General features: G+C 36.1%; 1 protein-coding gene across 1 annotated transcript; it reads right to left on the bottom strand.

Moving 5' to 3' along the window:
- Positions 1–1,895: 1,895 nt before the first annotated feature.
- On the bottom strand, positions 1,896–27,993 carry dtx4a (deltex 4, E3 ubiquitin ligase a). Its single transcript, XM_067399706.1, has 9 exons — positions 27,717–27,993; positions 25,791–26,008; positions 22,960–23,938; positions 6,999–7,060; positions 6,696–6,857; positions 5,306–5,367; positions 4,833–5,153; positions 4,581–4,670; positions 1,896–3,986 (listed from the first exon to the last, which is right to left on the bottom strand). Exons 2-9 carry the CDS (start codon positions 25,999–26,001, stop codon positions 3,759–3,761), a joined length of 2,115 nt encoding a protein of 704 aa, XP_067255807.1. The 5' UTR covers positions 26,002–26,008; positions 27,717–27,993; the 3' UTR covers positions 1,896–3,758.

The raw sequence follows: 27,993 nt of genomic DNA, 5'->3' as shown, positions 1-27,993 counted from the left end.
AAGCAAGCGATCAGACTGATTAGGCTTTAAACTCAATCACAGGGCTCTAAAAAGGTTTTGGAAGCACACACACACAAATATTGCATGCTTGTTACTGCATGAAACCCGTTTAGGTTAAAGTAATTACCCCTCTGGCCCCGTGCCCTTTTTGACACAGTACATTTGCCCTCAAACACTTCATCCTCTCCGACCCCACTGAATGTTTCAGATTACATCTTCTATCACAAACTACAGGGGTCTTTGGACAGGACATTGGGGGTAGTGCTTTGGGGGGGATGGGGATGTGGGGTTTTCTTGTGCTCTCTTTGACAGATTACCAGCTGAGATGACACATGGTGCATGGACTTTTTTTATGGCTTTTTTAGGTGCTAACCGCATTATGTGCTTCGCCCATCTGTCTAGACACTTCACCTTCACATTCAACTTCACTCTGTTAGGAGACAGTTGAAGACATTCCTGACCAAGATGAGCACAGATTATGTACTCTACTGTACAAGTAACTAAAAGCAGAGTGGACGATTTGAACATTTGTACATATGCTGCTGGAGTCATACCACAGATAGATAGATAGATAGATAGATAGATAGATAGATAGATAGATAGATAGATAGATAGATAGATAGATAGATAGATAGATAGATAGATAGATAGATAGATAGATAGATAGATAGATAGATAGATAGATAGATAGATAGATAGAACAAAAGATAGACAGACAGATAGAATAGAACAAAAGATAGTCAGATAGATAGATAGATAGATAGATAGATAGATAGATAGATAGATAGATAGATAGATAGATAGATAGATAGATAGATAGAACAAAAGACAGACAGACAGACAGATAGATAAGATAGAACAAAAGACAGACAGACAGATAGATAGATAGATAGAACAAAAGATAGACAGACAGACAGATAGATAAGATAGAACAAAAGACAGACAGACAGACAGACAGACAGACAGATAGATAGATAGATAGATAGATAGAACAAAAGATAGACAGACAGACAGATAGATAAGATAGAACAAAAGACAGACAGACAGACAGACAGACAGACAGACAGACAGACAGACAGATAGATAGATAGATAGATAGATAGATAGATAGAACAAAAGATAGACAGACAGACAGATAGATAAGATAGAACAAAAGACAGACAGACAGACAGACAGACAGATAGATAGATAGATAGAACAAAAGATAGACAGACATACATAGATAGATAGAGAGATAGATAGAACAAAAGATAGACAGACAGACAGATAGATAGAATAGAACAAAAAATAGATAGATAGATAGATAGATAGATAGATAGATAGATAGATAGATAGATAGATAGATAGATAGATAGAACAAAAGATAGACAGACAGATAGATAAGATAGAACAAAAGACAGACAGACAGATAGACAGATAGACAGATAGACAGATAGATAGATAGATAGATAGATAGATAGATAGATAGATAGATAGATAGATAGATAGATAGATAGATAGATAGATAGATAGATAGATAGATAGATCTTTCTTTCTCTTTGAATTTGTTCTGATACTGATCCAGGATTATGTAACATAGAACATAAAGAGCATTAATTAGCAGGATGGATCATCTGCCTGTAGAGGAAATGCCCTGGTCTTAGGGGGGACCAGATGGTCTGTTAATTTTGTGTGATGTTAAATTTTAATTCAGAGAGAGAGCAGCCCCTTTGCCATATTAATGGGTTCCGTCTAGAGCCTATATTGAGAAAACTGGAGTAAAATGGCTGTCTACCAATAGCTTTGTCAATTAATAATATTGCATGTTTTTTGGACATTTCAAGAATTATGCAAAATAATTGTTTAATATTTATATTGTGCATATAAAAATCGAGTTACATTTATTGGTACTGGATTGGTCATAAGCCACAATGTATTACACCACCATGAGTGTGGATCATGACTTCTTTTGATTTTGGTTTATAAAACCTTTTATCAAACATCGCCCCCTGGTGAGTATGATATTTAGTGCCTGATTGGTAAACCATGCCACATTTTTGTTGAGGAAAAAAAATAAAAAAAACTGCATCCAGACAACCCAAACCAGCATTTGCTTTTCTTGAGTACCTTTAATATTTATTCAGTATTCCAGCAGCTATTTAATATGCAAGAGTTGTTTTGTACATTTTATATTATACAGCAACATTAGTTCTCCTAGCTCCATTCTCTGTCTTCACAGTTTTCGTCCTGGCAGAGATGCCATTTTCACTGTTCTCTCTATAGCAACTATCATGAGGAACTTGGCTGGACAATAAATCAAATCATACAAGTGCAATAAAAGAAATAAAAAAAGAAAATTCACAGTGGAAAAAACCTAATAGCTTATAAGAAGAAAGTTAAAGTATATTATAAAAAAAAAAAGAAATGATACAAGAAAAAGAAATACTCATTTACTTCCACAACATGCTTTTGGATGCAGGGGGAAAGAATTGTGTACATAAAACACATACATACAGCACATCAACTATAAATGTAAGCTTACACATTTGCATGTACATACATGCAGACGTTTCGTCAACAGCTTTGTAAACAGGTCCACCATAGACCTACAGAGTACTGACCAGAAAGGCAACCGGAGACAGTTTGTCCACAGGATAGAACTTCAACAGACTTAACAGGGTAGCTTAGTTGTTTTTTGTAACCATTTAAAAGGCCAACACCTTCATCTTTAGACAATCTAAACCTTATTGGTTCCTAAATTGATGATGTCACAATAAAACACCATAATTGAGCTTGGCTCAGTTTCGCACAGGCCCTGTTCGTAATTCTTCGGTCTCCGACAGCAAATCCAATCACAAAGAAATGAGTTAATATTTGTCATTAAATTTGTGCGTTGTCCGTCCATTGGCCGCCAGTCTCAACGTTTCTTTAATACTGATTAACGAAGCAGTTTCAGTTGAATGTCTCTCTCGCTCTCTCTCTCTCTGTGTCTGGAAAGAGATTGGTTCCCATCCCGAAATGAATGACAATACAGGTTTCTCGTTTCGACAATATAAAATAATGTAAGATACAATAAAATAAGTACAAATATAAGTGGTTAATGTAAATACTGCAAACATCTCGAAAACTATGTTGTCAAATAAATACCATGGTTATTACTGGAATGTATATGTTAACAAGTGCCACTATGGGGCAGTAAACATTCACGTTCCGGTATCTAAAACTGCAACTGGAGCTTCAAAGTTGGCAACAAGTGGCGGCCTCGGTTACACCGAGGACGTAATCGCCTCTGCGCCGAATGATACAACTACATGCACAGAAGTACCTTTGTTTTGCGTATCCTTCACAGAACTACAATACATTAAATGGTTGAGCAGACACCGGCATCTATGTCTGCAGCCCACTAGCGACAAAATTGCACTGTACAAATCTAGATTTTGTGGGGAGGACGTTAACGGGTCCTTCGAATTGTCAAAAAGATAGCGGCTCCACCACAATAGCGCGCACAGTGCAATGTTGTTTGTTGATTACAGTTCTTGCAGCTGGCCGTTCCACTTCTAACAGGCTTGTACAGTTTCTTTAGCACTAGGAGGGCTAATATCACTGAAAAAAATGAGCGATGATGACTTACAAACCTTTCAGAGTCCCTTCATTGTTTCGTTTTTTTTGATTTGGAAAGTGTCTCAGGCATTCTGAGAAACAAGAGCTGGGAATTGAATTCAGATTTGGCAACACTAACACAAAAAAAACATCCAGTCTTTGTCGTCCGACTCGAATTTTCAGTCCCTCAGACACTCTTCCTCAGTGATGCCTTGCGCCCTCAGCTCCTCCAGGACATTGTCAAGGTGGCCGGAGTCTGGGTAACCGTGGCCGGTCAGGTTGGAGCCGAACTCGGTCTTGTGATGCACCTCGTTCCAAATGACCGTATCCGTCTCGCCTGTAGTGCTGGATGTGCCCACCGAGAAGATGAGCCGGCGGTCCCAAGCAACCAGCAGCAGCTTCAACACCTATTAGAGCAGGGACTGTTTAGAATAAAAGCTAAAAAAATGGAAAATGTACATTAAAGAGGACCTATTATGCCCTTTTTGATTTTATTTTTGGGGTCTACTAATAGGTTTTAATGCTTAATTGTTCAAAAAACACCTTATTTTTCACATATTTGTTGCAGCACCTCTCTTCCCAGTCTGTCAGTATCGCTCTATTTAGTCTCGGTCTCTATGAATATCCGCTTTCTGGTCGGCTGAACCCGTGTGTTGTGATTGGTCAACCGCTTTGAATGAGTTTCAGAAATGTCGAGCCCCTTACCATAACTGCGAGTTTTTTAAACACACTACTACTAACTCAACTCAACCAGGCCTCGCCCCATTATTTTGCGTATGTCTTGGGCGGGAATTATCTCAAGACTACAATGGAGGCATATCAGGGAATTCAGAAACAGTGCGCACTGATATAGAGAGGAACTCCCTTTGGAGTGACATTTTTCATGCTCAAACAGCAACATTACACAGTTGAAAATCTAAAATAAAAGCATAATAGGTTCTCTTTAATAAGAGCAGTAGGAAGATGAATGAGATTGTGTTTGTGAACGTCTGGACACTCACCAGACGGCCTTTCTCACTGTCAGGGAGGTAGCAGTGTCTTGGAAATCCACGAGCTGTGAAGGGCTTCCCAGGGTTGGGATGCTCTGGACCCTAAAACAATCATAAACAGAGCCGTTTAGACCTACACTGTAGTTATATAACATATGCATGCGGTTATATAACACTGCAGCAGTGCAATATACGATGTAGGTGGCACACGCCAATATGAATGGATGCTCTGGACAAGCTCTATTTTAAGTGAATGACTCTTACCTGAATGCCAGGGGGTATGTTGTAGATAATCCGGATGGTTTTGCAGTCAGGGTGTCCAGGAAGGGAGTGAGGAATGACATGGTATTCCATCTTGCCTGGTGGCTGGTTGCCGGTTTTAACACCGTAGATGGTCTTGCAGGTGGGACACTGAAGGCTGCCGTCTTTGTTGCCGTTGTTGTACATGGCCACCAGGCACTGCAGGTGGTACTGATGTCCACACTGAGACAGACGACCGACCGACTCTGCCCGAGAAATGCCACCGACACCTGGGCCTTTATAGCCAGATGGGCCACAGAGAGACTCCATACAGATAGTGCAATCCTAAAAAAGATTAGAATTGATAGAGAAAAAGAAAACAATTCGTTTAATTAAAGAGTTTAGTTCATATAATGAAAGACATTATTTTTTCAATTAAAATATTTATGATTGTTATATTTTAATTATAATTAAAAATATCAATCAAGTATGTTCACCTCCTCGGGTGGGTTGCGGACTTTCTGGAGATATCTTCTAACAACCTCTTCTGAAGTTCTGCCTGCTCAAATGAAAGAAAAAATTAGATAAAACAAATAAAGATTATATTGTATTATATATTGTTTATATATGGGTCAATGACATGAAGGGTGATTTTTTTTGTCCAAAGGCCTTAATAATAATAAAATACAAAGACTTCCAAAGTATGTAAGGTAGTACAACTAGATCTGTTTTATTGAATCCAAAAGGTTTAAATTACATTTTCCTTTATATAAAGGTATTTTAAAGATTTTGAAGTGTCAAAAGGTCATTCGGTTTAACCGTCCAAAGGCCAAAACAGACATTTCATTTATGATTAAGATATCTTAAAATGTAATAAATGTTTATATTTTTTATTGTGGCATGATTTTATAACATCATATATCAACAGTGCAAAATGGTATTAAAATTATGTGCAGAAGTCGTTGCTTTGTTATGAGAGAGAATGTCCAGGAAAATTAATTTCATTGATGTCATTTAGAGTAACCAATATTAAAGGACAATTTTGGATCAAGTCATGCGTTCAATATCATGTGACAGGATGTGACATCATTCAGACACCTGCAAAGGACCACATGGTCATTAAGTAAAGTAACTAACTCTCTCAGCTATTTGAAAAATTCATGTTTTCACTCGCTCACACGTCCCGAAACATCAGGTCATTCGGTACAACCGCTATAAAACATGGAAAATGTTCTAATATTTGAAAAACTTGTACTAAATATAAAATGTTTGATTGTTCTTTTGCTAGCTAGCTAGCTAGCTAGATATCAACCTGTTAGCATTGTTTGAAAATATCATCATTCGGTATAACAAAAAGTGTCATTCAGTAAAACCGTAATTTTGGTTAAACCGAATGACTTTTTTGGTGACAATTTTTTTCCATCTAGTAAAAAAATGACAAAAGCAGTGTTAATTGATTAAAAAAAAACCATAATCTCAATGTTAACACTTAATAAAACTTCAAAATTAACTATATCTCCATTATGTTATTTTGCACTTTTAAAAACCTTATTCATCAATGACCCATATACACAGACTATTGGTCAAAAGTTTGGAATAATTATTCATTTTTAATAATTAAATTTGTAATATATAAAAAAAAGACAAATAAAAGACATAAAAAAATTACATATTATATATATATATATATATATATATATATATATATATATATATATATATATATATATATATATATATATATATATATGTAATTTTTTTATATATAATTTTATATATTATATATAAAATTATATATATTATATTATATTATATTATATTATATTATATTATATTATATTATATTATATTATATTATATTATAAATCATAATTGGCATAACCTAACCTTTGCGGGCCTGCTTCTTTGTGGTTTTCCGGCAGCAGTGGCCGAGGCCTGGCACAGGTTTGATGTCGCTCTTGCTGACAGGTGGGGGGTGGAGCACAAGTTTGGGTGGGCGGGTCAAGCAGACTGGGAGTCCAGCGGCGCTCATTAGAATCCCAGTGATACCTAACCAAAGAGAATTCCATCTGTTTTAGATCCATCTATTTTTAGGTTGATTGTCTTTAGTTGCAAAATGATCCCAAATATGTAACTATATTTAATCCTCTTAAGTCACTATTTATAACTTATTTGCATAATGTTTCTCACCTGCCAAAGCTGGATGGACAGGACTGGATCCATTTAAGTTCTTCACTGGGACGGTGGGGACTCTATAAAGACATAACAAAAGAAATAAGACATGACACATGCTTCCACTACGCAAGCAGCCACTCACCAATCAGAAACACAGACACGCACCACAACGGTCTTATCGATAATCATAATCTGGATCCGAACAGAAATAACCATGTTGTTGTCAGAGCTCCACCTGCTTGCGTATCACCCCCATCCTGACCCGCAGACATGCCGAGTCATGCTGCAGTATGTAAACCAGGTCACACCTTCTGTCAAACTAAACTGGCACTGAATCAGCAGACAACAGCAGTGTGTACCGCACATCAAACCCTCGCACGACCTGACAACCTGTTGCCCATATGTGGAGATATTTAGATTGCCAGTGTTGTACTTGGTCAAACATTTCCATGGCATCTCAACATTACAGAACTTATGAGTAAAACTACAAATCTTAACCAATAGTGAGATTTTGAACAAACAAAATCTACTGTTGGCATAAAACAACCAATAAAAGCACCTAATGTAAAGTTGTTCTTATGTTAAACTTTAAAAAAATAAATAAATAAAAAATACATTGATAAATGACAATATTCTATTGTTTTGTTTTGTTTTCTTCTAGAATATTTTATAATAAACTACTTTTTTTCTTCATCCCATAACTGAGGGAACTATTAGTTTACCAACTATTGAGCAAACAAGACAACTAGAACAACATGTTCCAAGATACTCACTGTTTGACCTTGATAACAGTCATGTCTCAACTATTCCGATGATCTCCAAAGAAAAATTTGAGTTAAAAAGGAAAAAGCAAGAGTAATGTTTGGAATCTTCCTTGAGTTCTGCGCTTAAACTTCTTCAAATGTTTCGCAGTCTCTGTACTCAGTAAGATTGATATGTTTTCCCCCTCTTGAGAGCCTGGAATCAATGCAGTTTTGTTCACATATATCCCTGTCTCTTTCTCTGAGTTGTTCTTCTGCTGGATGAGGTTGTCTTGCCTCACTCTGTCAGCTGTCGCTCTTATAGTGCTAATCCTCGAGTTTCCATCTGTTGACAAGCAGCTAGGAAAGAGGTGATCCACGTCACAGAGACCGGGATTACCTCTCAACGTCACACACTGACACACCGCCATAAGGTTCCATCACACTGGCACATAGTGCAAGATAGTTGCTCATACACACACACACACACACACACACACACACATCCATACCATGTGTGTGTCCTGCACGAGTTCAAACATTTTGGTCATATATGGGCATGCACAGTCAGTGACTATATTGACATAGACATAAGATGAATCTCACAAAATCAGTCAAGTATATGCCAGGGATCTCATCTCACCCCAAATTCAAAAGATATATATACCCCCCCCCACACACACACAGAGTATATATTAGCGCTGTCAAATGATTAATCGCGATTTATCAAAAATAAAATAAAAATGTAAAAAATCCAAAATAAAAGTTTGTGTTAACATAATATATGTGTGTATTATGTATATGTATATATATATATATATATATATATATATATATATATATATATATATATATATATATATATATATATATATATATATATATATATATATATATACACACACATACATGTATATATTTAAGAAATATTTACATGTACATATATATATATTTCTATTTAAGTGATATCTATTTTATATAATTTTGTTACATATATGCATGAGTGTGTGAATCTGTGTATATATAAATCTAATATCATTTTGTTAAATATATGCATGTGTGTGTATATGTGTATATATATATGTGTATATATATATGTGTATATATATATGTGTATATATATATATATATATATATATATATATATATATATATATATATATATATATATATATATATATATATATATATATATATATATATATATATATATATATACAGCCACACACAATATATATATTATGCTTATTTTTACTTACACACATGATATAAATTTTATACATCATGGTAGTAAACATTTCTGTTTTATCAAAAAGTTTTAGATCATAACAAATCCCAAAAAAAGATAAAAAAAAAAAAAATATATATATATATATAATAATAATAATAATAATAATAATAATAATAAATATATATATATATATATATATAAATATAAAAAAATAAAATATAGGAGAAAATCTGCTTAACTGCCATGAAAATAATGTCCCAAAACTAATTTTATTCTGAAACGTGACCTGGACATGTTTTTGCAAGATTCACTTGTACAATATATAAACCCAAAGACCATGTGTAACTGTCCAGTCATGGTACGGGATGTTTGGAAAGCAGAAGTGATCAGTGAAAATCTTTATCACTCTGATAAACTTTATCTTTATGATGGTGATAACGGAATGTTTAATCCCTCTCGGACCGAGTCACGTTACAAGGTGGGGGTGAAATCGCTTGAATCAACTTAAACCAACTTTTGTCCTGCTGGCAACAGCCCCGGTCACACCGAAACCTCAATACACAGATCAGTGTGCCAACATCAGCTAATGCGTTCACAGCAAGGTGTGAAGGTACATGGTGCCACCACCAAGATGAAAAATGAGATGAGGAGGGAGAGCAGGGAGTTGGTGTGCATGTGCTGGGTGGGGGTGAAAGGAGGCGACCGGCAAATCTTCAGTCACGTTTGCTGCTGGCTAATCTAGCGGTATTAGCACAGAACCCATATGGCTGCAGGCGTAAGCACAACTCGCCTAATCAAACCACAGCCAGATGTAGCCACTTACTGACAAACATGAAGAGAGCAATGGAACATGGAAGGGAAACAGGGAACAGGTGGAGAGGGCAGGAGGAGGGGAATCTCTAACGTCAAGGGGTTTTGCTAAGCTTGATGAAAAAACTCACTGACAAGACTTTCGACCTTTTTACTTTTTAGCTTGTTTGAAGAATGTCGACATAATCCCATTTGCCTTTTGTTTGTGTTATAGCCAGATTGTGATTTATTTCTGTGATTATTTGTTTATGTTTCATTAAAATACTCTGGCATTAGATGGTAGTACCATAGTATTTTCATATAAACCACTGTGCTGAATGATACACAATTCAGATTGACTACAATGAAAAGCTTGAGGTCTCTTGAGGTTTTTAAATGTTTTTGAAAGAAGTCTAATGATCACCAGGACTGCATGTATTTGATCAAAAATATTTCACAATAATATTGTTATTATATATAATATTACAATAATATATAATATTTCGCTGAAATATTTTTGTGATTTACAATAAAACGGTTTTCTATTTGAATATATTTTAAAATGTAATTTATTCCTATGATGGTAAAGCTGAATTTTCAGCATCATTACTCCAGTGTCACATGATCCTTCAGAAATCATTCTAATATGCTGATTTGTTGCTCAAAAAACATTTTGAATAATAGCGTATAGCACATTATTTACATGGTACATCAAAGAATACTATGATATGTCCAAAAACACAGTATTAACAAAAAAGTGAAAGTAAAACTTGTAAAGCTCTATTAATATTTTTAACTGAGTTCAAACAAACGACACAAGCCTCACATGATTTACTGCGTCAGCAAAAACATGATGCATATTGGCCAAAAAACTAAAAAACTAAAATTAAAACAGTGATTATCTGTCGAAAAATGCTTGTTTTGTGCATTTTGTGTGTATTATGTAACAATAATTCAAGCCAGTATCATGACAGTAATGCTTAACTGTACTACTAATGTGCTAAAAGACAACAATGAATGCCAATCAATTAACAATTGTTTAACGTCCATTGCAAGTGTACTTGAAAAGATCAAGGAGTTTTAAAGGTGAAGGTTCATGTTAGAGCGAGAGAGAGATTTCTCTTCAGTGACGTCAGGCTCAATTACTGTCCAGCTATAGGTGCCATATGGGAGCTCTGTTTTCACCCGATGCCCACTAGGCCACTACAGACAGAAACCCACCTTAAAAAACTAAGCATGACTCAAAGAAGAATTGAAAACACTTTCAAGGGGATAAACGTGGTGCCGCTAGCTTGTTTCAGACGTACCAAGTTTTAGTGGTGGCAGAAACACAACTGAAACTGAATAAAAGTAAAGAACAAACAAACGTGCAATCATTGCGACAAACAACTAATCATTTTCACCATCAACTAAACACCCATAAAAACCGACTGGCTGAAACTCCGAATTTTTTTTGCAAAACTAGAGGTACAACGCTTATCACTGGGGCAGTAACCTTAAAAGTACATCTTTGTTCCTTATCTACCCCTTAAAGGTTCACAGTAGTACCTTAAAGGTGATAAAGAGGATTTTTTCATCGACTGAGAATCCAAAGACTGTTACTGAGTTTTTGAAATGAGCACATGCGTCAATTCAAAGGAACGCCTCCCAAAACTCGTGCACGAGTATTGGAACATGTGTTTACCACCGGCATTCGCTGTGTCGTGTTTTTTGGATTCATTATATCGGACTCACCGCAGGTAACTCATAATCTGCAGTTGTTACTCCTGTCTCCTGACAAAAACATTGCATGCGGCGCCTGTGGAGTGTGGAAAGTTACTGGAGCGCGCAGCCGCGCACGTCTCTCACAAGGAACGTCACGGCAGTGATTGACAAGCCAGAGGGCCAATCGGCTGATGTTTTTTTACTTTCAGTGCACCTAATAAATAGTCTTTTATCAGTTAGTAAAGACAGTTTCAAGTAATATTGCAAAAATGTATAAAACAAAACTTCCTCTTTAGCACCTTTAAGGTATGTATTGCTAATCTAAGGTACTAATATGCACCTTTTAGAGGTAAAAAGTTACAAAGATGTACTTAAGTGTACTGCCCAAGTGACAAGCTGTTGTACCCCTGAAGGAACATTTATTTACACCATTTAATACTTGCGACTGGGCCAAGAGTTTCTGAGACAAATCCTGACATTTGCTTCCTTTACTCAGGCATCTAAGTTTTTTAATATTGACTTGGAGATGAAATTAAAAACATATATACAATCTAAAACTTTTGTCTAAATGTTAAGGTCTAGAAGTGTGGTTTAATCCAGACATTTCTCAGACTCTCCAGACATACTGAGAGAATTTTATTTCTAGCTCCCTCTAGTGGCTTAAATATAAACACTTGAGACCTGTTAAGGAATGTTCAGGATTCTGCATCTGCAGCACTCTGCTAATTACTGAAAAAGAAAACACTCAGCTCATAATTTATTTTGTAACAACTCATAAAAACATAGGTACAGTATGCACTTGCATAGAATATCTATGGGGAAATACTTTAAAGAGAGTTTAGGACAAGGAGGTCTGTAAGATATTAGCATTCCTATTCATTTAAAGGAAGTTATTTTATCACACTAGTTTCACCTGTTCTATTGTTTAAGTTTTATGTATGTTATGTATTTATTCTTGTGCAGTGTCTTATCCCAAAACTTAGGTGCATTACTGTAAAAATTATTTTTGTCTGTTTGCACAAACTGAGGTGTAAGGTGAAATAATTTTCTGTGGAAATAAAAAGCAGCATAGATGCTATTTAGGACCTCAACTTGTATATAACCTGGATGATATCAGCACAAGAAATAATTAATACCATCTATTAGCACTCATTAACAAATTATATGATACTGTAAATATACACACTGGGGTCCAAAGTTCTCACTACAGAAGCGAAAATGATTCTATTTTGCAGTTAAAATGTTATAAAAAATAATGTTCATTATAAATTACAGTGGCGCATTGCTGCTACATAAATATATTTTCGACTCAATTATGTCATAATAAAAACATTATGTTGTTTAAACAATATATTTTCTCATAATAATGAGATGTTACTGTATGTTGGGTAAATTATATATATTCTCGTAATAACAAGATATGTTGTTAAAACAATGTATTTTTTCGTAATAACATGACATGACATTTTAACGATATATATCTCGTTATAACATTAAATACATATCCTTTTTATGACATATTTCATACGTGATGTGACAACGTGGGAAATAGGTCTTTAAATAATGCATGTGGCAGCAATGCACCACCGTAACAATTTCTTAATATATTGTAAAATATTATTACAATTTAAAATAACTGTTTTCTCTTGTAATATATTTTTTTAAATGTACTTTCTTTCTGATGTCAAAGCTGAATTTTCAGCATCATTACACCAATATTCAGTGTCACATGACATCTAATATGCTGATTTGCTGCATTTGTTCAGGATTCTGATGAATAGAAAGCATGTATTTGAAATAGATTTTTTTTGTATAAATGTAAAAGTCTTTAAAGGATTAGTTCACTTTCAAATTAAAATTTCTTGATAATTTACTCACCCCCATGTCATCCAAGATGTTCGTGTCTTTCTTCAGTCGAAAAGAAATTAAGGTTTTTGATGAAAACCTTCCAGAATTATTCTCCATATAGTGGACTTCAATAGCCAGTTGAAGGTCAAAATTAGAGTTTCATTGCAGCTTCAAAGCCTTCTACACAATCCCAGATGAGAAATAAGGGTCTTATCTAGAGAAACCATCACTCATTTTCTAAAAAAATAATATAAAATAAAAATTATATACGTTTTAACCATAAATGCTCTTCTTGAACTAGCTCTCTTCTTCTTATCTATTTGAATTCCAGCAGTGTAGACACTGCTAAGTGTATTACTGCCCTCCACGGGTCAAAGTTTGAATTAAATTTTCATATACAATATGCTAGTGCAAGTATATAACAATTAGTTCAAACTTTGACCTGTGGAGGGCAGTAAAACACTTAGCAGTGTCTACACTGCTGGAATTCAAATAGAGAAGAAGAAGAAGAAGAAGAAGAAGAAGAAGAAGAAGAAGAAGAAGAGAGCTAGTTCAAGATGAGCATTTTTTGTTAAAACTTTTTTTTTTTTTTTTTAGAAAATGAGTGTTGGTTTCTCTAGATAAGACCCTTATTCCTCATCTGTGATCATGTAGAACACTTTGAAGCTGCACTGAAACTGAAATTTTGACCTTCAACCGTTTGGGCTCCATTGAAGTCCACTATATGGAGAAAAATCCTGGAATGTTTTCATCAAAAACCTTCATTCCTTTTCGACTGAAGAAAGAAAGACATGGACATCTAAGATGACATGGGGGTGAGTAAATTATCAGGAAATTTGAATTTGAAAGTGAACTAATCCTTTAAAGTCACTTTAATCAATCCATTTTAATGTATCCTTTCTGAATACTGTATTTCTTTAGAAAGTAAAATAAAATCTGACTTTTGAACAATACGAAAGATATATACTGTGTTTATTATCCACAAAACCACAGAATTGTTAGATGATACTGAGCATTCATGATTGCCATTATAAGATGTTTCTGTGTGTGTGCATGCTTGTAAAAATCTAAACCACATCCTGATACTTATCAGTATGCCAGAGCATGCCTGAATATGTCGTTCGTTGGCTCACTCCTCATCCCAGTCATATGCCACAAGAATAAACCTAAATCTGCGTTCCTCCAGTGTCTGAGACAGACGTTTGTGTCTACAGGACAGCGTCTGAGTCTCACACAAGCACACACACACTCAAAACAAACACTTGCTCAATCAAGCAACTATTCCCAAACCTCCTTCACACAGACTACCAAATCTCTTCCCCCTCCTCTGTCTTTCCACTGACATCCCCCCCTTTAACTGCATTGTGTTGCAAATATAAAACCCAAGCTGCCGACTGCCAACAAAGGTTGCCTTGGATACGCACTCGGCGCACACACACACTCTCAAAAACACTTGCACAATAGAGCTAAAGGGGCCCCCAGGAATGAATGGAGCCTGGGAACGGGGAACAGGCAGAACAAGACCGAAAGAAGGAGGTGGGAGTCTAATGAACGAGACTGACCTGTTGACACTCATGGTGGACTCCCATCGACTAGCTACGTCTAGAAAGCTTCCTTTCATTAACTATTCTTCTGCCTTCTCACATGGAACCCACAGGCCACACAGTTTTCCAAGTGATGGTATAATGAGACATACACTACCGCTCAAATGTTTGAATTTAAATTTAAAACAGAAAACAGTTAGGCTATTTTAAATTATAATCACATTTCACAATATTTCTGTATTTACTGTAGTTTTAATCAAATAAAAGCAGCCTTGGTGAACATAAGAGACTTCTTTCAAAAACGTTTAGTAGCACAAGTGTAATATAGCTTTTACTTCTAGAGACTCACACTTCCTGATCCTAAAGTCTAGTATAACTTAAGCATGATCCTCAAAACCTAGGCTCTGTTCCAGATATCGGTCGGAGTAGTGTTAATTTCCTTAAAGGTCCCGTTCTTCGTGATCCCATGTTTCAAACTTTAGTTAGAGTGTAATGTTGTTGTAAGAGTATAAATAAAATCTGTAAAATTTTAAAGCTCAAAGTTCAATGCCAAGCGAGATATTTTATTTAACAGAAGTCGCCTTCATCGAACGGCCAGTTTGGACTACATCCCTCTACTTCCTTCTTTAATGACGTCACTAAAACAGTTTTTTGACTAACCTCCTCCCACAGGAATACACAAGAGTTGCGTTTGTAGAGTGTGTTTGTCGCCATTTCGTCGAAACGCTGTTATTTTCATCCCGCAGTCCAATCACCGGGTCTGATTCCGGCTCAAATTGATAGGGTAAAATTAAAGACATGTTTACAATAACACTGAGCGCGTGCATCTCCACGTTAGGGTAAGAGGCGTGACCTTTCCGGGCAAGATGCGCTAAACTGCTGTCGAATCACAACACAGGAACCACTGGCATAATCAGAACTCGTTACGTATTTCTGAAGGAGGGACTTCATAGAAAAAGGAAGTCATCAGCCCGTTTTTATGACAGTGGAAACAGCGGTATACAGATAAGTAAATTATGTGAAAAATACTGTGTTTTTTTTACATGCGAAACATGAACACATGTTATATTGCACACTATAAACATAATCAAAGCTTAAAAAAAAACACGAAAAACGGGACCTTTAATGAAAACAAAGATGAAAAATGTTCCTAGACCTTTTTTCATAACTAAGACTAACTAAAAACAACACCAACCCTGATAACATGCACGTCACATAAACGTCTATTTGATGTCTGCATTTACATCTGCCAGATGTATTTTTAGAGTGTTCGCTCATCTGCAACAGGTCTCCAAGATGTTTCCTGTAGAAAACCTCTTTAAGATGTTTTTGATTTAGAATACATGTAAAACTGCTTTTTCTAAGATGTTTATCAGATGTTTGTTCACAACAGACGTTTTCCAGATTAAGTGCTCTTTAGCAGACATCTTAGAGACGTACCTGTGCTACCATTAAACCATAACTAACATGCAATATCACTGACGAGACTATGTACTTAAAGGGTTAGTTCACCCAAAAATGAAAAATATCCCATGATTTACATACCCTCAAGCCATCCTAGGTGTATGACTATCTTATTTCAGACAAACACAATCGGAGATATGTTTAAAAATATCCTTGCCCTCCAAGCTTTGTAATGATTTAAAACTTTTAAAAAACACATCGATTTGCGGCGGAGGTAGAGTAAAGTGACCCTACACACGACGTAATGACGAACACGGAAGTGCAGAGAATAGAGCAAACCCCGGTCACAAATGTCGGAGGATTTCGATATAAGAGCAGAGGAGCTTGAGTTTGTTGCACAGTCCTATATGTTTGAACCACGAGAGGCGTCTAATGCATACAGTCATTCGCCGGAAGCTAGATATTTGAATTTATAAAGCTTTAAATATGGATACTTTTCTTACAAAAACACATTGCTTTGCTTCAGAAGGCCTTTATTAACCCCCTGGAGCAGTATAAATTACTGTTTTATTATAGATGGATGCATTTTTTTGGGGGGGGGGCTTTTTTGGCACTTTTATGATGGATGGATGCATTTTTTTTTTAAAAATGTGGCTCCCCCTTCACAACCGTTATAAAGCTTGGAGAAGCAATGATATTTTTAAATACTGTATATCTCTGATTGTGTTTGTCTGAAAGAAGATAATCATATATACCTAGGATGGCTTGAGCGTGAGTAAATCATGAGATAATTTAAATTTTTTGGGTGAACTAACCCTTTCAATAAAAACTTTACCAAAATATCGTTTTATTTTTGTCGGGAAAAAAGGAGACAACAAAATTACAAGCTTTTACTTCTAGACTCACACTTCCTGATCCTAAAGTCTAGTATAACCTAAGCATGATCCTCAAAACCTATGCTCTGTTCCAGACATTGGTCGGAGTAGTGTTAATTTCCTTAAAGGTGCCCAAGAACTTTTTAAAAAAAGATGTAATATAAGTCTAAGGTGTCCCCTGAATGTGTCGGTGAAGTTTCAGCTCAAAATATCCCATAGATTTTTTTTTTATTCATTTTTTTAACTGCCTATTTTGGGGCATCATTATAAATGAGCCAATTCAGGGTGTGTGGCCCTTTAAATCTGGTGCTCCACGCCCCAAGAGCTCACGCTTGCCTTAAACAACATAAAAAAAGTTCAAACAGCTAATATAACCCTCAAAATGGATCTTTACAAAGTGTTCGTCATGCAGCATGTCTAATCGCGCAAGCACAGTGTTTATTTTGATGTTTACATTTGATTCTGAATGAGTTTGAGGCTGTGCTCCGTGGCTAACGGCTAATGCTACACTGTTGGAGAGATTTATAAAGAATGAAGTTGTGTTTATGAATTATACAGACTGCAAGTGTTTAAAAATGAAAATAACGACGGCTCTCGTCTCCGTGAATACAGTAAGAAACAATGGTAACTTTAACCACATTTAACAGTACATTAGCAACATGCTAACGAAACATTTAGAAAGACAATTTACAAATATTTCTAGAAATATCATATCATCATGAATCATGTCAGTTATTATTGCTCCATCTGCCATTTTTCGCAATTGTTCTTGCTTGCTTACCTAGTCTGATGATTCAGCTGTGCAGATCCAGACATTAATACTGGCTGCCCTTGTCTAATGCCTTTCATAATGTTGGGAACATGGGCATATGCAAATATTGGGGGCGTACACCCCGACTGTTACGTAACAGTCGATATTATGTTGAGATTCGCCTGTTCTTCGGATGTCTTTTAAACAAATAAGATTTATATAAGGAGGAGGAAACAATGGAGTTTGAGACTCACTGTATGTCATTTCCATGTACTGAACTCGTTATTCAACTATGCCGAGGTAAATTCAATTTTTGAATCTAGGGCACCTTTAATGAAAACGAAGACGAAAAATTATTATCTTATTTCAGACGAACACAATTGGAGATATGTTTAAAAATATCCTTACCCTCTAAACTTTGTAATGATTTAAAGCTTTAAAAAAAAAGAAAAAGTTTTATAAATTCAAATATCTAGCTTTCGGCAGATGGCCGTACACATCGATTTGCGGCGGAGGAAGAGTAAGGTGACCCGACACACGACGTAATGATGTACGCAAAAGTGCAGAGAAAAGAGCAAACACCGGTCACGAATTAGAAATCTAAAATGAGAAATGTCTGAGGATTTTGATATAAGAGAAGAGGAGCTTGAGTTTGTTGCCCGCGAGAGGCGTTTTTTTTTTTTTTTTTGGCATTTTTTTTTTTTTAAATGTGGCTCCCCCTTCACAACCATTATAAAGCTTGGAGAAGCAATGATATTTTTAAATACTGTATATCTCTGATTGTGTTCGTCTGAAAGAAGATAATCATGTATACCTAGGATGGCTTGAGCGTGAGTAAATCATGAGATAATTTAAATTTTTTGGGTGAGCTAACCCTTTAAATAAAAAACAAAATCTTTTTAATTTTGTCAGGAAAAAAAGGAGACAACAAAATGTCAAGTTTTCATGCTTGTGGTTGCCAGTTTGCTGCGTCGTCTAAATCTGCGATTCTCAGTAATGAACTGTAATAAATCCAAACATGGATCTCGACTATATTGTTTGCAACTGCAGTTGCTGAATAAACGCACCTAAGCAACTTCTGTGTGACAATGCAAAACCTTTTTTGCTGTTGTTTTAATAGAAAAATGTTAAAATTAGCAATAATTGAAATTACTATAAATTAGTCTAAAATTAGACTAAAATAAAAGATGTTTAGTCCACTAAAACTTGACCAAACAAAAAAAAGGATAAGGTTTACTAAATATGATAAAAAACTAAAAAGTAAATTTGACAAAGGACTAAGATTAATTAAAAAAAACTCTCAGCTTTAAAGTTTCCATCTCTGACCACAAAGTGCCACTCATGCTACTTTCTCATGATACAAGCCGTAACACCAAATTCTCCCAGTTCCACTTGAAAATAAGCAATAAAACACTGCTTTAGTCGTCACCATCTTGGAAAATGTCAGATGTCAAAAAAAGTTCAGGTTGAAAGATGGGATCGATCCATTCTGATGTTAAAGCTTTTATGTTTGAACCCAGTTGCTGTTCCAGTGGTTATCTTCAAGTAGGTAGCAAAAGAATTCTGGTGTACTGATTACCAAGGTCCGGATCCAAAAGTATAAATGTGAAAAGAGATTGGAAGCAGGGTAGAATGAAATTCAGATTTGGACCAAGCGTGAAAAACACTACAGGCCAGCAGTGCTAAATAAAACTCTCTTACTAATAAAACAGGCCTAAATGTGTCAACGTTTCAAGCATTCTTGAAACACAAGTTCCTTCTCTTCAAAAATAAACTATTCCAGAAGTGAAACCGTTTCACACCACAGCACAAGCCTACATACAAACATTACAAATGAACTAGTAATCTAACACTTTTTAACAAGAAACCTGATGTATTGGATTCAAGTTCTCAATTGTCAAGTTTATATTACAGTATTTTTAGTATGTTTCCAAAAGTGAAATGCCTTCTGAAAACAGCATTAAATCTGAGCTAACTATCTGTGTGTACACATCCCAGAGTGACAGACATTTTGTAAATAGTCAACTTTTTGACATTTGAGGCAGAAGAGACTGAATTCAAGCTAAATCATTTAACAGTCTCATACATGGGTAACTTTCAACCTCACCCAAAACTCCAGATCACATGGATTTCTATTAAAATGATTGGATTTCACCCATGAAATTTCACAGTGCAACGGTAAATGTGACTCCACCTTTAGTCAGCTGTATTCAGTAGCCAACCAACTTGGTTCTCATACACTATCATTCAAAAGTTTAGCTGAACGCTTACCAAGGCTGCATTTATTTGATCAAAATTACAGTAAAAACAGTAGTATTATGAAATATTATTACAATTTTAAATAACTGTTTTCAATTTTAATACATTTTTTTAACATTTTAAAGGGTTAATTCACCCAAAAATTAAATTCTGTCATTAATTACTCACCCTCATGTCGTGCCAAACCCGCAAGACTTTCGTTCATCTTCGGAACACAAATGAAGATCTTTTTGATGAAATCTGAGAGATTTCTGTCCCTCCATGGGCAGCTACGCAACTGAAACTTTGACGCTTCAAAAAGTTCATAAAGAGATCGTAAAACTAATTCATATGAATCAAGCGGTTTACTCCAAATTTTCTGAAGGGACTCGATCGCTTTATATGATTTATATGTCAATACTGGGACAAATCTCTAGGATTTCATCAAATACTAATTTGCTCCGAAGATGAATGAAATTCTTATGGGTTTGAAACGACATGAGGGTGAGTAATTAATGACAGAATTTTTATTTTGGGGTGAACTAACCCTTTAATATTTTTGTGGAAACCGTGATTTTTTTTTTTCAGGTCTCAAAGGTTTTTGCATTAATGGTTTCATGTGGAACATTTAATATACATGAAACTTTCCATTGTACAAATGTTTCTTTATAGAAGAAAAGGGTACTTTAGATTATTAAAAAAATTCTTCACACAAAGAAAAACACAATTCTTTTAAGAACTGTTCGGTGAAAGGTTATTTGGAAAACCAAAAAAATTGCTCTTTTATGGCACTGCTGTGAAAACCCCCTTTTGGAACACTTATTTTCATTTAAAGTCCCCCTGTAGTCAAATATTTTATCCTTTAAAACTCATCTTTTAAATGTTTTATCCTTGAAAAAAAGTCTCTGTGCCTTAAAATAGCTTGATTGTAACTCTACATCCTTGCCTCATTTAGTATATGCGATTCTATGAATATGCAAATTAGCCCTGCCTCCACTCACTCACACCAGTTCAGTGATCCACTAGTTGACTATCACACGTTGACGTGATTGGTTACAAGGTAGTTTGTGATGTCAGATACACCAGCGATTTCAAACTGAGACTGTCTTTGGTTCACTGCAGTTTTAAGAAGAAAAAACTCAGCAATAATGTTGATTTTTGAATTAGCACATGGTTTGTTTTAACCCTCTGGAGTCTGAGGCTGATTTGGGGCCTGGAGAACTTTTGACATGCCCTGACATTTGTGCTTTTTTCAGTTGTTCATAAACATATTAATGGAAAAAGTGTCATTACACTGTATTCAGCACAAACTAGGCTACAATAATATGTGAGGAACATGTATGTACATGTTTGTGTTTTTGAAGGAATAACATTTATGCGTGGTTGTTGAAAAAACAAAAAACTTAAGTCACTGAAATAAGGCCAAAAAAAGTATAATAAATCTGTGTTCATAAGACTTTAGGGTATTGGAGGTTGTAGACTAGAGTTTTTGCTTCAAAATTATGTAAAAATTATGCTGCCTACTCCTTCATATTTAACAATATATTGATTTAGTTTTTGTAAGACACTTTTTGCCAAGAAACACAGTATGCGAGGAGGCGTGAATCACCACTGAAAATGGGCCATTCTCACCTGAGAAGACAAAAGAATTGGATAGTAATGAGCTGAAATGACTTGCATATTAATGAGGCATTTCAGTCAGGTAGGCTGTGAAAAAAAACCTTCTGTGATGTCTCAAGCTCATTATGATATATGAAACATACAGAAAAATATTATTACAATATAAAGTAATGGTTTTATATTATACTTTAAAATATAATGTATTTCTGTGATGCAAAGAGTCTGAATATAGGCTTTTAGTTTAAAAGCATGCACATTTGGAGAAATATTGGATTCTCATATGCTTATGTCAATTTTCTATACAGATGAGTTATTTTTATTTAATATTCACTGTCATTACTATGAGCGCTGGTGTTTTCAATTCATCCTTGAAGTCGGAGGGCGCTCTGTGCATTTTAGTCCACAAATTCATCTAAAAGAAGAAGAGGCTATTCCATGAATGGAGTTTCCAATACATACAGCAGCAGGAGGGCGCTAAAGAAACAAAAACTCATCTAAACTTCATCTGTAGAAGACAAGTAAACAGGAAGTAACTGCATGTCTTCTAGAGATCGCTAACCATGACTTTTACATCCAGATAAACACTTTTCAAGACAATAAATACACGATTGAGATAATAAATGCATGTATTGACTGAATTAGCGTCTGAATAGCGCTGGCTCCGTGGGCGTGGCCGCATTAGCAGATAATGAGCTGAATCACGGATTTCTGACATGGCTCTCTTTTCATACAGATTACATAAACAAAGAAGGTTTGTTTTCGATTTGACTTACATGATTTAAAACCTGACATCTTAACGTTTTTTTAGACATAAGTGTAATTTTTTTGTCATTAGTATTCACTAAGTTACAGTTCATTTTCTGAGAACTATCAGATTGGAGTTCGTTCAGAGGGAGAGGAGAAATCACGCATCATGTTAGTTTTCTTTATTTTACAAAAAGCACAAAATTCTGTTTTTACTCTGAGTGTACACAAATGAAAGAAGATATTCCACAGATTAAAATGGTGTATAACTCTTAATTGTATGTGCAACATTGACGGAGTATTTTGAGTCTCTTTCACACTGATAAGAAAAAAACCACGGTGGTATCGCCGGCGATACCGTCAGACCTCAGAGTGTTAAAGCATATTAAAAACACCAGATAGACATATAAACAACATTAAAAGCTTGAATTTCACCACAGGGAGACTTTCATTTACAATCACAGGTGGCTCCAGTTGTGGCAACTTACCCTGATGCAATGAGTGCCCGTGATTGTGCCATGGCGATTCTCTGCAGGGCGGGGCGGCTAAGGCCCGCCAGACTACTGCGAGGTGGCACCGGGGCGGCACAAGCTGCTGATGCCGTGGACACAGGACCCAGAACACGAGCAGAGGGCGTGGGAGCGCAGGTGGTCGCTGTAGATATAAGGGCATTGGAGGGTGTAGGTGCTGCAGGGTTGGACACAGAGGTCGTGTGGGGTATGGTAGAAGGAGGCGGGGGTGGTGGTACAGCTGGTGGAGGAGGACGGTTAGAGGATATCGACAGGGCTGCAGTGGCTGAACCCAGCAGAGAGAGGGAGTGTCCGAAGCCTCCGCTAGCACCCGAGGTGGAGTTTCTATGTGGCGAGAGGACTCTGGAAAGGGAAGGAGGGTGAGGCAGGGTAAGAGAGTAAGAGTGTCCCCTTGATGGCACCTTTGGGCTTGGCGGCTTGGGTATCGGCGGTGGTTTCCGCCCAAGAGTTTGTGCCATGCTAGGGGTCTTGACGCCCAAGACTAGCATACACTGCTGGCAGGAACATGGTTGACCCAGTGAAGTAATAGCAGAAGCTGGGAGAGCTCCACTGGGATAGGCACTGCCATTCCCTCCACTAACCCCTGAAACTCCCACCCCCAAGAGTCCACCACTTCCGGCGGACGACCACGCGTGCGGCTTAGGTAGTGGACCAGAGACGAGCGGGTAGGCCAGGTCCGAGCGCCTCTGGATGCGCCGGCGCCGTTGCGTCTGTCCATTGATCTGCGTCATACTCTGCAGGTCTATAAGGTAGCAGAAGCCCAATGGCGTTAAGTCCAGCCAGGGCTGCTGCCGGTCCCGAGCCGCCTGGATGGCGATGCTGACCTCCGTGTCGTACGCCGTCCACGATCCCGAGTCATTCTCCCATTCCCACACCCAACCCTGCCCCGGAGCCGACCGCGGGTCATAGAAACTTCGCCGCACGGGTCTTAGTGTCCCTGTAAGGAAGAGCAGAGAGGATAGTTTAGCAAAACTACTTTAAAAATGTTTGACAAGTACAGTTTTCAGTCATGTGTTGATGTATGTGTGGATTTGAATGGGAAGAAACAGGAACCCATAAGACTATTGTTCATCTTCAGAACAAATGAAGATAATTTATTATGAGCTAATAGGATAATTACATTTTTATATTTTAATTATGAGCTCCATGTATGTGCGTTGATCGGTGTTTATAATATAAAGAATTAAATCTGTTCATCATATAAAGCCACTAAACTGCTTGATTCATTACTTTGACGATGTCTTTTTGTAATTTTAGGTTGTGTGGATTTCCAGTAGATAGACAAAAATAGACAAATTATAAAATTAATGGACATATAATAAAATAATATATAAAAAATATCTTTGTTTGTCTTCTGAATATGTATAGCTTTGCAATGACGTGAAGGTGAGAACATGACGACAGAATTTTTATTTTTAAATAATTATATTTTTATTTAGCCAATGGCCCATTATTAAAATGTTATTAAAGTTATAATAACAATTCATAATTTTATTAATTAATAATTACATCATTATTTAAAATATTTAAATGATTATATTACTGAATTACAATAGTTTATGTAGTAAATAAAAAATAACACAAATATAGCACATCATACACTGATGACTCACAATTGTCTTTATGGTCTATTTCTAGAGGTACGTGTTATTTATAATTTAAAGGGAAAGGGGCTTTCTCAATTATAAGAGCATATTATTGGACAAAATAAATAGTATATACGTGTAAAAAATGAGTCATCTATATTAATTGATCCACCTGGGAGAGTGATGCACTGAAATTTCAGCAACTAAAAATATTCAGTCGCAACAAAAAAAAAAACAGTTTGACGTTTTAATTAGTGCTTCTCCAATTATGTGTTTTGACTGCTTCAGTGTCTGTTTTGTGCACACAATTAGAAAAAGCTACAACAGGTAAATATCAGTAGTGTTTATGCTTGAAACAAATCATGCTAGAGAAGCAATATGCAAAATTTGTGGTGTCTGGTTGCCGAAAAACTTTACTACGACTGGTTTAATTTATCCAATTAACCAACTACCCAAATTTAACTAGTGATACTAGTTAACTAGTGATTTTCGGTTTGCAGCAAAACTATGCATTAGTACTACAATATAATTAGTCTCAAGAATTTGGCAGTCCATAAACTACAACACAAAGGTTATCCATCCGACCCCCCTTCATGACCTCGCTCTACTACCATTCATTTTTCCATATCCTCCTCCCTCTTGTTTTTGGAGCGATGGGCTGCTACCCTTCGCCGACCCTATTCTCTCCACTCCTCCATCTTCCCATGAAGTCTAGTCAGCCTTGCACAATGGCCTTTGTCAGCATGGGTGATAGAGACTCCCAAAATTCTGACAGCCAACAATCCACCCCTTTGTTTCGGCTTCACAGGTTCAAATAATTCCTTCATTCTCGCCAGCAAAGCACTCGTGTGCGTTTGCAAAAATCATTAAGAGTTCATGGTAGAGCCACTTGAACTCCACATTGCATGAAACATAAAAGTATAAATTACTAACATGAAGCTTAAAACTATATCAGTGATCTGACTTGAGAAAAATGAAGAGGTTGTTGCTGAAATGAAGGGTTTGAGGCCCAGCCCAACCTTTTCCATTCCACAGTGATCTTTCAAAACATCTGCAGACGTTTGCCTTTAAGTCATCACAATACAGAGCTGAGATCATTAGCGCATTTGATTGATCTCACAGCTAAGGCACCATATTAATAAAATACAATAGATGAGCAAGAAGCAGCATGATAAAATCATGTAGGATGTCGTTCTCTCTCACCGGTATCTTGCCGAAACTGGTGCATAGACTGCAGGTCAATGATGTACGGCGATAGACGCGAGTCGACCTGGCCCAGCACCACGCTCCCGGCGCCGCGAGGGTCGCTGCGGATCACCGCCTCGATATGATGGGACACCGCCGGGCTGTAGGGTCGCCAGCGCCCGTGCTCGTTCAGCCATTCCCAGACGACCACGGCCGAGGCTAACAACATCTCATACCTACGCGAAGAAAAATAAAGTCACGTCCACAATAATGTCATATGATAGTGTCTTGACTTAGTTCATTATTTTGCAGCGATTAATTCCCGTGCACAGCACAGGTGCGTTTATAAGCAAGCGATGCATTTGACCACAAAGGGAATGTTATGCAGCATGCTGTGGCAAGCCATTTGAGCATGCATCTACTTTCTAGTGCACGTTTTCGATTACTCGTGAGTACCCTAAAAGTGACTAGTACCTCTTTCAGTTTCACTAATAATATGCATACTCATTACTTATCGGTATTCCAGCATTACTTCCATGCATTTATCCAACACTGGTACCCATTTGGATGACTGTTTTATCTATCTCAACTGAAAATAGAAATATATTTCCATCTCAGTAGTCACAATTGCTTTTAAATGATCATATCTTACTATTAAGTTTAAAATGTTTAAAAAATAAAAATTGTATGCATACACATAATTAAGTATCTGATAACTAGGTTATTATATTTGAGCTGAACAAGAAAATATGAAGACTTCAGATGCAAAAGCCTCTAAGTGCCATCTGAAATTTTCTTATAAAATGAGCATTTTTATCAAGCTTGTATGTTTTTGTTCAGTTATTTCACTTTGATGGCAATGAAAATGACCTATTAATTGACATCAAAGTGAAATTACTAAACCTAAACATACGAGCTTGATAAAAATGCTCATTTTAGACTTCGGTAAAGTTGGTTTTATATTCACACATTCGGATTCTGATAAATTCAGACTTTCCAATAAATGTGCAATAAATTAATGTTTGCAAATTTTTTAAGCAGCGACATTATATTGAAAACCAACGATTGTCAACTTACAACATTTTTCAAAGTCGATCAAAATAGGCAAGTATTGTTTTAATGGCATATTTACTTGTGAATGTCCGCTGAATGTCCAATGTAGTGTGATTAACAAGGCTATTGAATACGGATGTCAGAATGTGCGAATATAAAACCAACTTTACCGAAGTTCATTTTAGAAGACAATTTCAGAAGACCATTTCAGATGGCACTTAGAAGCTTTTGCATCTGAAGTCTTCATATAGACCCAATCAACAACTGTAAGAAGAATTTGTTGGTAAACTGTAAATTATCAATATCTGAACTATATATCAATCAACAAACTATATATCAACAAACAATATATACATATATAAAGTTAATAGCAAAACTCTGAAATTTGTTACTAATTAAACAATGACTTGTCACTTTTAGGAGAGCGACCAACAGCAAATGGTAGCCTACTATAACATTACTAGTGATACTGAAGGGGGAAAAAAACAAACCAGAAGACTGAAGTAGATACTTACTAGTATTAGTAACATCAAATAGACCATGTAAATGTTATAGACAATTAATGTTAAAACCGCTTGCCACACATGTTGTGTTACATGCAAGACATTTTAGTAACGCATTTCTTTCATTGCATCCTTAAAATGTCCATTCTCCAAGAAATAAAGCTGCAAGGCAGGTGTTTAATTCGGTTTATCATCATAATATTCATTCTCTTTAAATATAAAATGGTAGCTGTTCATTTTTGTCATGGTGGCTCAGTTACTTGTCTTATCAATTACAACATGTTCACAACCCATATTTTCTAACTGAATGTTTAAGATGCATGCACACGGAAAAGCAAAGGGCCCGTTTTCTCCCAAATGCGACGAATTAAAGCATGCAAACACTCACCAATAACAGATCGTTCGCGTTCACTCGTTTGCATTCAAATCATTGAAGAAGGAGGTAATATTCCTTGGGCGAATCCATCTTAACTTGAGGAAAAAGTATCCATGCGATATAACAATAGTCCCAGATTTTTTTATTTTTTTTTTCACAGAGAAAAAGGCGAATATAATTATTGTATTATTTTGATTTAAAATGCACAGTCGACGCAAAGCGCAGTTAAAGGTCTCTTAAACGACATGACTCATTTTACCCACTGCCATGTAAAGACATTTAAATGTTA

This window comes from Chanodichthys erythropterus, chromosome 11 (genome assembly GCF_024489055.1).
Source record: "Chanodichthys erythropterus isolate Z2021 chromosome 11, ASM2448905v1, whole genome shotgun sequence".
Taxonomy (NCBI): Eukaryota; Metazoa; Chordata; class Actinopteri; order Cypriniformes; family Xenocyprididae; genus Chanodichthys; species Chanodichthys erythropterus.
Note: the sequence above shows the minus strand (reverse complement) of the source record. Positions and strands in the feature narration are given on the sequence as shown.

Coding starts and splice junctions, on each gene's coding strand:
- dtx4a (XM_067399706.1), bottom strand. CDS start 26,001: ATGTTGTTAGCCTCGGCCGTGGTCGTCTGGGAATGGCTGAACGAGCAC. Junction 4,671..4,832: donor ACATACCCCCTGGCATTCAG/GTAAGAGTCATT, acceptor TGATTGTTTTAG/GGTCCAGAGCATCCCAACCC. Junction 3,987..4,580: donor ACAGTGAGAAAGGCCGTCTG/GTGAGTGTCCAG, acceptor CTGCTCTAATAG/GTGTTGAAGCTGCTGCTGGT.